Source organism: Anarhichas minor, unplaced genomic scaffold, assembly GCF_050575085.1.
Source record: "Anarhichas minor isolate MPS153535 unplaced genomic scaffold, ASM5057508v1 ptg000014l, whole genome shotgun sequence".
NCBI lineage: Eukaryota > Metazoa > Chordata > Actinopteri > Perciformes > Anarhichadidae > Anarhichas > Anarhichas minor.
The window spans coordinates 15,827,427-15,838,582 of record NW_027466460.1 but is presented as its reverse complement, the minus strand read 5'-3'; the positions used below and the strand labels follow the sequence as shown (position 1 = coordinate 15,838,582).

General features: G+C 43.1%; 1 protein-coding gene across 1 annotated transcript; it reads left to right on the top strand.

The window, feature by feature from the left end:
- The first annotated feature begins 1,354 nt into the window (after positions 1 to 1,354).
- Positions 1,355 to 9,432, top strand: LOC142949891 (uncharacterized). Its single transcript, XM_076091758.1, has 4 exons — positions 1,355 to 1,798; positions 3,728 to 3,892; positions 6,893 to 7,017; positions 7,296 to 9,432. Exons 1-4 carry the CDS (start codon positions 1,355 to 1,357, stop codon positions 9,430 to 9,432), a joined length of 2,871 nt encoding a protein of 956 aa, XP_075947873.1.
- Positions 9,433 to 11,156: the final 1,724 nt, after the last annotated feature.

Below are 11,156 nucleotides of genomic sequence, written 5' to 3'. Positions count from 1 at the left end.
CTGTTATATTGATGTTTTTTTCTTCTTTCCTTCAATAATAACTATTTTAACAGATATAAATACCGTATACATTTTGGCCCCAAAAGAAGAGGAAGAATTAATAATACTAACTATGTATAGAGCACCTTTAGAAACAGAGTTTACAAAGTGCTGACAGAGAAAGCAAAGCAATACAAACAATCTCAACATGAGGCCCAACAGAGCGAGACAATCTGAGATAAGAGTTAAACCCTGATAAAACAATAGATTACAAATCAATCAACACAACAGGAACAAACTTAAGAAATAACACAATAATGATCAAATAAAGCAGTAAGGCCGTAAAAACACGACTTCACATAAAAGCCAGTCTGTAAAAACGGGTCCTAAGAGTTTCCTTCGGGCCCTCTGCAGTCAACTCAGTGCTGAGATTAAAGAGGTGCAAACTGATTCTGGACTAACCTTCTATTTCTATTGTGAAGTGTGAAGACGAGCTTTGCTAAAGCAACTCGTTGCCTGGTAATGCCTGGTAATTCTTGTTGCAGGCTGCATTGTTGTGAAACGGGGAGTTGTTCCTCTTTAGCTCTCAGTTTGTTTCGCTGTACATTCTGACTCTAACTCGCTCTGCGGTTTGTCAGGCCGGTTGAACCGCTGTGCAGCGTTTCATTCTCCGTGTACAAAACTACACAACCGAACATGAGACGACAAACTCTTACAAGGGCAATGGATGTCAGGAAGGTAACATGATTCCCACATGTGCACGTTTTGTGTTGTTGCTGTCTGTCAGCCTGACAGCTGAACAGATAAACAAAACCTGCTCCCGCTCACCGAAACCCAGGTGAGCAGAGATGGGCGGGGCTTGTTACAGTCTTGTGAGCAGTCGGTGGAGCCAGGTACGGCGAGCTATTTGTCACACCTTTAGTGCTGCTGGCTGGTTCGTGCTGCAGAGAGGACACACGCACACTCACACACACACACACACACACACACACACACACACACACACACACACACACACACAAAGGCTCACTCGAGGGTTTGACTTTGTGTCTTTTTTTTTTTTAAAGCTGTTTCTTCAAGGTTCAGGACTCTGCGTGGATTTCTGCTTCCAGTCATGAAGTAAGTCTGTTTGAGAATCATACTGTCACCTCATGTACTGTTTACCTACTTGTGGGGAATCCGACTTGTGGGACAGGTTTCAACATTGTCACTTTACATATGTAAACTGCTTTTTCTCACTCAGTGTGTTGCTTCGTTATAGGTTAGGCTTTAGTCTGAACATCTGCACGTTTAACTGTCCCACACAGCTTGTCCCACTGAAGGTGAAGGAGAGGCCTATTGCGCGTTGAGACTCGGAGGAGGGGATCTGGCATCCATGGAGTCCAATCTGTCCTGCCTGTCTTCCCTGAAAGAAGAAAGCGATCCGGTTTACATCCAGCCACACTACAAAGAGTCCTACCGCCTGGCTATTTATGCCCTGCTGTGTGGAGGCAAAGAGGCCTACGAGGAGTTCCTCCGAGCCGAGCAGATCAGCCACTTTCTGTCAGAGGAAGAGATTCTGTTTATCTTTGACAATGCAGAGTTACCGGTTGAGGAGGAGGACGACCCCTCGGAGGGGAAACGGGTCACGGACGAGGCCGGCCCCTCCACCTACTTCCCCACCGAGTCGGACGAGGAGGTGCCCGACCTGGACCTGGGCTGGCCCGAGGTGTCCCTGGAGAGCGAGGACACCAGCATCAGCCTGCTGTTCAACCCGCCCCGGCAAAACACGCCGACCATCAAAGAAGTGATTCGCAAACAGATCCAGGAGGCGAGCCAGGTGAGAACACAATACTGTTGAATACTTGGAATACACACTGTGAGAGGTGACGTCAGAGTCATCTTATCCATCGAGGGGGACCAATGGCACCGATTCATCTGCCTGTCTTCGGTGCACATGCTTCACACTGAGGACAATAGCGTTTAATAACACAATGGAAGGCGTTGCTTTGCACAGAAGGAAATACACATCACGCTACATATTTCTCTGCATACACAGCACACTGTAGGCCTCGTTTACTGAGGTGTAAGTAGTACTACCACTTTCTAAAAATACCCCGTCACAAGTAAAATGACTCATTATGCAGAATGACTCCTTTTAAAGTCCAGTACTTTGTACTGGGTAGATTAGTAGTGTAGTACTACCTCATGTCATGAAAACATATATGTTTTTTTAAGTAAAGAAGCTCATATAAATGTATAGCGGAGTGAAAAGTACAACATTTGTTGTATTTTAGTGGAGGAGAAGTATAGAGCAGCATAAAGTGTAAATACTCATACAGTACAAGTATAAAGGTGAAGGCGTCGTAGAGCAGCGTCTCTCTGAGCGTCCCTCAGTGAGCTGTCAGCCGAGCTTCTCCTTCAGCAGTGATGTGATGGTGAAGGAGCCAGAAGTTCATCTGCGTTTCCCTCACTCAGTCATGAGCTTAGTGACAGAGACAAAACCTTTTGTTTTCATTTTATTTTCAAAAAATCATTTTGTCTGTAATTTCCTTCTTTTTCTATTTTTTTTTTAACCAGGAAATTCCTGCATTTTAGTTTCCAAGGTGCTCCATTCAAATGAAAACATGCAGAAACACATCACACGGTCTGAATAGATGCACTTCATCTGACTCAGTCCTCATGTAAGAGCCTGTGCAGCTCTCCAGGTCCTGCAGTCGCTCACTCATGGTGGTAAAATGATAATTACACGTTTATTAAGTATGATATCTGAGTGCTTCTACCACCATTAGACAGCTGTTATTGGACAGCAGATTTCGGAAACTATATATATATATATATATATATATATATATATATATATATATATGTATATGTACAACATTCACTAGTTGTACAGAAAGCTGAGCAGCAGAAGTCATTTAGTGAAAAGAACGTGAGAGAGAACCGTGACTTTCTGGCAGAGTACCGACTGGCAGGAGAAAGTAAGCACCTCAGGGCGAGTTAGTCATACCTCTTGTTCAAAGAATAGACGATGGAACATCTTACCACTGCAGGAGATACATTCAATAGAACAGGCTGCACGTTACTCTGCACACTGAGCTGTGATTAGAGTGTGAAAAGGTTAACACGAAGGCCGTGTTTCACTTTCAGACACATGACATCAATCAGCCAACGTGTCTCTGCTTGAATGTTTCTCCGCACGTTGTGACGACGACCAGAGCTGAAACGAATAGTTCAAATATACAGCAGGGCGTGTGTGTGTGTGTGTGTGTGTGTGTGTGTGTGTGTGTGTGTGTGTGTGTGTGTGTGTGTGTGTGTCAGTGTGCAGGAGGTGAGCTTTCCCTCCACAGAGATCCAGCAGCTGAAAATGATTGATGAAATGCGTGCAGTGATGTGCACAGTTCAATGTATTCATGGTTTGTAAACAATGACTAAAACTCGGTACGATCATCATTTAAGCACATACAAAAACAAAATCTGACTTCTGACATGATTTTAATGGAGCTTTTCTTTTTTGCTAAGAGAACCACTCCTCTTTTAATTTATCTATCTGATGCAACATGTCTGATTAAGGATTTACCTCGTAAAGATTTATATCTGCAGGAAGGGTGAGTTAACTCTTTCACAACACGGTTAGCCTTCCTCTTCTTCTGCTGCAGAAGTATTTTTCAATCTGTTTTGAAATGTCTTAAATAATATATTAAATCAAATTCATGCATGATGTCTCTGTATTCAAAGCTTTCCCAAATCTTTATCATGTCTCCAGGTTATTGCCATTGCGATGGACGTCTTCACTGACGTGGACATTTTCAAAGAGATGGTCACTGCCACGCTGAGGGGAGTGGTGGTCTACATCCTGCTGGATGATTCCCAGTTCAAGAGCTTCCTCACCATGACACAGAGGGTGGGCATCAACGTCCAAGACCTCAAGGTGAGGAAAACACAACATGGCCGAATCCCAAATCTCCACACTTACGCTGTCAGGTCGTCAACTGTTTGACGACTCTGTCGCAGACGTTTTGAGCCCTTCATGAGCACTTTCTGTTAGTCCGCATTTCTGCAAACATTGCTTGAGGGAATTACCCACAATCCATAGCGTTGTGACGCTAAAGACAGCCTAAGTCTGTTTTAGTGAAACAATATTCTATTTTCACACATTAAAAGCAGTGAAGTGGGACCGAAGTGTCTTTTGGAAGAAATATTCTGACAAAGCTCAGAGAAAATCTATTGAAAGTGTATTTTAGAGTCTCACTTTGGGGCAATGGGCTCAAACTATGACACATGTGTTACATGTTGTGACGGCATCACAACCCACACATTTGGTTTTTATGTTTAAAATGTTTTCCAACAGAACAACAACTTTGGTGAAGGTTGAAAACGACAAGCCTTTCAAAATAAATGTCAGTGTCAGTTGAATTTTATTTTAAAGGTGGCCCCACCACCATGACAGTTTTCTGTTCCTAAATCCAAATAGATTTCTCTCATTCTCAATAACAGCTGACATACCTTACACAAATGTACTTGTTGTTGTTGTTGGAAGCATCACGCATGGGCGGTGTCTGCGTTTCATTAAATCAACAATCCTCTACCAAACAAACACAGACGTAAATTCACCTGAGAGTAAAACGTGTTCTTCTTGTTCCTGCAGAATGACGTTTGTGCTCATTAAAAATCTGATTTTAAGTGGTGGACCAACGAGTACCATTTGTGACGTCACAAATAGTTTGGAAGTCAATTCCTGGTCCAACTTGCAACTCGTACGAGTGTGATGTAGAAACTGGAAGAGCTGGAACACTGAGAATTGACTTTGCAGTGAAGTAGGAGACGTCTAATGTCCCGCAGGACAACTTGAAATCAACACAATTTGCATATTCACGTTATTGTTCCAAGCAGACTGTTTGTATATATGTCTTATTACATGTCTGGCTTATAACATAAACAAACGGTCTCTTTAGGTTATAACTTCTACACATAGTCATTTTTTCATTTTACAAGTTTTCAGAAATGTCCTGTTTAAATATGTAAATGAGGCATTATCTTATTAAATATGTGCCAATTTGCATACATTTACAGAACATAAACGGACATAAAGCAGACATAAATATATATATATTTATATAAATCTACAGATGTAAATAGACAAAGTAGTAAAATGAACATACTGAAAGAAGACATGAGAAGCAAAATCTCAAAATTGAAAAGCAATGTTACCTGATTTTAAAGGAACCCTGTGGATATTTTGTCCACTCTTTGAGCTGTGGATCAACATTTTTATGAGGTTCCTCACATTGTGACCTTCTGGCCAGTGGTCACGTGCTACTCCACTGATCTACAGATGGTATAATGTGCCAAGAAACAGCAATGAGCCAAAACAAAAGGCAGCAAAGAAGACTAAATAAAATGGATGAAAACAATAATAGACTTAAAATAGTTTTTTTTCTTTTTTAAACAGCCTTTTTGCATATGTCTCATGCGCAGGGAATATTTTTTTGTCAGACCTCAAAGTTGCACACAATGTGAGAAACATGTTATTTTACCCCTTAAAACAGAATAAAGCCTAAATTCACTCCATTCATTTCCCTCAGTCATCCAAGTGAGAACTTGTGAGCAACATGAGCAACCTTTATCGACTCCCTCTTGTCTAATTCTAAATAATTCGTCTTTCATCTGATATGAAATATGAAGGAGGATTTTAAGATTTAGATATTACTGCGTAGGGTTTGATGTTGATTACTTCCTGTCTAGTCAACAAAATGGACAGAGAGAGAAGCCACAATGTACCACACATAAAATGTACAACTTGTTAAATCCATCTTCCCGCTCCTCCGCCAGTATTTTGGTATATTCGTATTCCATCAGTGTTTCCTGCCGGAGGAAGCTTCGCCTCTGGCATTGACCTTTCTTCTATTGGCAGGAGCCTTTTAGTGGATTAAGTCTGACATTAGCTCCACACACCTGTCATTCACCAGCGTTCCCAGCCTGTCATTACCAGGCGAGGCGACTGCGGCAGCCGCAGGACAGATCTGTTAGCGTGGCTGGATGTTCCTGTTAGACAGCATCAGGACGATGTTTCGACAGTCCAAACAACAGCGAGTGAGTCAGAGTGAACACAATGGTGGCTTTCAGATCCAATTGCTTAGCCGGTAGCCACATAAAAAAAAACCTTACTCGGAGAAGCTGACACACAGGTTTGGTCATGTTGAGGATCACAAAGGGTGTGTGTGGAGATTTCTGAACCTGGTGTTTTAACCTGAGACTGATGTTTGTTTGTGTTGGATACGTTTTAGATTCCTAAAGCTAACCGGTTGGTCAGTGAGTACAAACACAGTTCAAACCATAGCAATAGAATATAAATTAGAATCAACAGGATGGACAGAGCGGCGGCCATTTTTATGTGTACTGAAGAGCGACAACTTTGTTTGGGTCATTTTCTTTAACCAGTGTAGCATTAAAGCGAGCGAGCGAGCCAGATCTACGTTTATTATGCTACACAAGTTTTGTACATCAAATACGTGTGTTTTCTCTCAACTGTTTTAGGAGCCGTTCAGATATTTCACTGTTTACTTCTTATAAATTTGTGGTTATTTTTCTCATAAATTCTGACTTTATTTCTCTGAATATTATCCTCCTCCTCCTGCTCTGTATCCATTTTTTTTTTTACATACAATGGCCCTAATACGCCGTGGTACTGACACCACTCATTGTCTGCTGAATGAAAGTGTAAATAGGAAACTGTTTGGCCTATCAAGTTAAAAAGTGATAATATGTCAATGTTGTGTCCACAACTTGTTTCTGCTGCCCCCAAGTGGCCAAAAACATGTTATGCAGGTGCACATAAAAACAAGTTTACTGATTTAAAAACACAAAAGTTGACTTGTTTCTTTTTTCTGGTTCTAACCTTGTGACTCCGTTTGTTTGTTTTCTCCACCAGAACATCCGTGTTCGGACGGTTCATGGGCAGCAGTATCAGTGTCAGTCCGGGGTGAAGTTTCGAGGAGATTTGGAGCAAAGATTTCTTCTGGTGGACTGCCGAACAGTTTTGTATGGAACATACAGGTGAGTCAGTCATACAAGTACAGTCAACAATAAAATCAAAACAGAGGCCGTTATTTATTCTTGAGTCCACCTGTCAGGCTCAATACCTCAAATTCTCCTGATTTATTTTAAGGCAATTTGGTGCCTCTTCTTTGTTTTGTCGTTCATCTGTGGTTTTGGCGCGGTGCACTAATAAAGCAGTTGCAATGCGTCCCGCAATTCCTGCAAGAAAGTTGCAGAGTTGTTCATCATCATCATCATCTCTGCTGGCTCTCTGATGACTGAATTTTCCTTTTCAGCTACACGTGGTCGTTTGAGAAGATGAACGTCAGCATGGCGCTGGTGATCACCGGTCAGCTGGTCGGCTCTTATGACGAGGAGTTTCGCAGACTGTATGCTCGCTCTACAGTTCCTACCATCCTGTCCAGGGAGAGGTTATCTGTAAAGTACCTGAGAGACATTGTGGCCCTACAGAGCCCCAAGTCCAGCCAGCTCGCCCTCCACCAACTTCACATGCGACCCAGAGTGACGCACGGCATGAGGAGCGCTCAGGGCGACAGGTTCAACAACGCCGCCGTGATGACCCGGGGCCTGAGCGTGCAGGAGAGGCTGAATCAGTCTCACTGTTTCGACATGGGGAATCTGCTGCGGGGACACAGCTATGGCGGAGAACTGCAGAAGTTAAACTCCCTGACTCAGCTGAGGATGGGGACCAAGGACATCGGAGTCCCTTTCGCTCCGGAGAAGACGGGACCTAACCCGAGGGGGGGCGGCGACTTGCTGCTACCAAACAGGTTGTCTCAGCACCACCTCAGGCACCAGACTCGCTATGGAGCGGACCAGAATCTGATCCCGTTCAACTCTGAAACCTCCCTCCACAGGTGGAAGATGGACACGTACTTTAACGACAGCGACGTGCCTCTAGATGCATCGTGTGACGCGATAACGGCAATGACATCTCCGTATAGCAGTCACACAGGCTTAAACGATCATCAGTCGCAGCTGATTCACAACAGGCCAAGGGACATCAAGTCCAGGATGGAGGAAATGAGGCAGAAGAGGCTCAGTCTGCAGGACTACACCAATCTCAAGCAGAGCCAAGAGTCCTTGAGGTCTGTGTATCAGACTCTGGAAAGACCTAAATATAAGCGGGGTCTGGACATGAGGCAGAGTGTGGCAGAATTAGAGCCAAACGCGCAAAACGAGTACAGCCTGGAACCGGCCAACCCCAAAGACAGTGAGCCAAGTAAGGAAGTCGACAAAAGAGAGCAAACTCTCACCGATGGCCAGCGCTCTGCCTCCTACTACGACGTTGCAATGGCTCCAGATCGCAGGACAACGCAGACATACGACTGGCACGAGCCTCTCTCCAGGACGACCTCCGCTGCTGATTTCGAAATGACACTGAACGATCCATCGCTCAAGCTCTCTCATCTGCAGCCCAGCGGTCTCCAACACCCAAGAGCGATGGAGTCCTTGACTGAGATCCCGGAAGAGAAAGGAGAGGGCTCACGCGTCAACAGTTCGGACTCGGCTGTATTCAAAGACGGATGTGAGGAGATTTGCAAAGACGAGAAAGCTGTTCCAAAGGAGAACTCTGTTAAATCCAGCGTACCTGCAGAATCACAGCTCAAGGGTCAAGCCGGAGGAAGCCTCGGCTCTACAGGAAAGGCAGCCAACAGCTCAGGCTCAGCTACTTCACGGGAGAGAAAGAAATCAACATCCAATGAGGTACAAACTGTCCCCAAAATCTTAAACCCTTCTGCAGGATCTCAGCACTCACTGGAAGCTAAGAGTGGTCACGCGAACAAAAAGAAAGCACAGCACCAGGAGCCGCCCCTTCAAAGGAAGAGTTCCCTGAGGATGAAAGTATCTTCCATGCTTTCACAAGACGAAAAGAAAGCGCACAAGAAAGACGAGAAGTCCCTCCAAAGAAAGGCGTCGCTGAGATCGTCGCTGAGATCCTCGGGGTCGAGCCAAGCTCGCAGAGCGGACCATTCGCAGGCACCCGCGGCAGAGCAAACGACCAAGAAAGGTCAATCGGCGAGCACCTCCAGGTCACAGAGCTCTCTCAGCAGCCCGTCGGAGACGGAGAGGCAGAAGTCTCCGTTCCTGAGATTATCTCCTCAGCGCTCAAGCAAAAAAAAGCCGCCGAGCCCCGCTGGGGAGCAGGAGCAAGGCTCGAGGAGCGCTTTGGACGTCGAGGGAGCGACCGTCTATCCCACCAGGAAAGAGAGGAAAGTCTACAGTCGATTCGAGTATTTGCTTAACAATGAAAGTCTTCCTCTGGATAAATCGAGCGTGTCGCCCTCGGAGGGAGACGGACGCTCCTCCCTGAACAAGCATGACTCTATGGATCAGACACAAAGTGCGACTGACAACAAACTCGGACGATTCATACAGCGAGTAGGAAATCTAATAGGCAAGAACAAGTAGAGCCGCAGGACGAGAAGACGGCCGTCACACTGTAGTTTATTTTGACTCAATCACACACACACACCGTCCTGCTCACTAGAGCACCAAATGGGGATTAATCCGCTACTAAAAATAGTCCCCAATAAATCCACTACTTCCTCCTGTTTGTCTGATAAAAACCACAGTGACCTGCTGTTTTAGGAAATTACTGAGACCTTTATTTAAATATGAAACTATGTATTTTGACCATGCTTTTTTTTTTTTAAATCTATCTATAATAGGAAGAAATGGGTTGGAAACACCATTGACATCATTGTTGGTTTTTGGACTTTTCATGTAATTTGTTGAACATAAAACCAAAAAAAAGTAATATCACCAACCTTATCCTTTCATGTACTTTTGCATTGTCTCATTTGTGAAATATAGTTTTTGTAACACGGCTTGATGTTGTACATTTTCTCATGTTTTGACGACTTTGACACATGGAGGATATTCATGTGTGAAGCATGTGTGGCTGTAACACGGACAAATGAAGATGTAAACATACAATATAACCACGTTGGCTAAACGGAAATGTAGCCTTAAAACCAAGAGTTCACTGGGACCAATGGACTCTTGGTATTTGTTTTAATGTGACTCTCGATTAATAACTTTATCACCGTAAACAGGTTTTATTGGTCCTATAGTGATGTAATAGTCTCTTTGAAGGTTGATCACAGTGAAGTCTGTTGACTAGTCAGCGTTACTCAGACGTTTCCTCTGGCTTTCAATGCATGAAGCAGCACTAGCCTTCATTCTCTAACACCTGGGCACATGAAAGGGAGATTGTCTGCATGATAGGAAGTTACCACTAGGGGTAGTAAACTCAATGTTGGATAAAACAGCAGTTTAGAAAACAATCACACCTCATGGTAGGCCTGTCACGTTAACTCCTTTTGTTGTGCAATATATTGTCCCCGTTGTAATTGCGATGAGCGGTATTATTGTAATTTTTAACACCATTTTACACCCCAGATATAATGATGATAATATAGCATAATAATGCCGGTATACCCTTAAAAATAACAATGAACTTTTCATTTTTAAATATATTCAGACTTTGGAATTATAAAAATTATTTAAAATATCCAAAATGAATAAAACATGAATGAAATAAAAACTGTTGGCCTCGGTAAACAAAAATGTTGGGCCATGTCTGGGAAATGCCAAGTCTAAAATGTTGGAGACATTCTTATGTAAATAAACACACACAGCACACAATAAAGTCTCTTGTGTCCTATTTTGTGAAGAGATGGAAAGTTTAGCTGAGAAACGCTTGTATACAAAAGGACGTAAGTACCTCTCTCAGACTACAGAGTCACAAGACTTAAGATCAGCAGCCACACCAGCGGTCTCAAGAGGATGTAATTATCATTAAACTCCAGAAAGTAAAAAACACTGACAAGATTAAAGACAGAAAGACAATTTCTTTGCATTAGTGAAACAGCATATTGTAGCTTTCTTCTCTAAAACACTTTAATATATTTAAGTAATTGACAACAAAACTTCTTTGCACATTGAGGGTGTATACCTTTATTTTGAAATAACTGAAAAATATCTACAATCCGTATGATAATATTCCTGCAAATGTCTCCGCTGTGGGACTAATAAAGTATCAACATAATATATAAAATAAAAAGCTATTCAAGCTGGTTTTCATGCTTTTATTTGTGTGGAAGTGTGTTTCCCATGTTATAAAACAGAGA

What these genes read in the sequence shown, in the direction of transcription:
- LOC142949891 (XM_076091758.1), top strand. Translation starts at nt 1,355, where the DNA reads ATGGAGTCCAATCTGTCCTGCCTGTCTTCCCTGAAAGAAGAAAGCGAT. An exon ending in TCAACGTCCAAGACCTCAAG is followed by an intron (nt 3,893 to 6,892) that starts GTGAGGAAAACA and finishes TTTCTCCACCAG; the next exon opens with AACATCCGTGTTCGGACGGT. An exon ending in GTTTTGTATGGAACATACAG is followed by an intron (nt 7,018 to 7,295) that starts GTGAGTCAGTCA and finishes TTTCCTTTTCAG; the next exon opens with CTACACGTGGTCGTTTGAGA.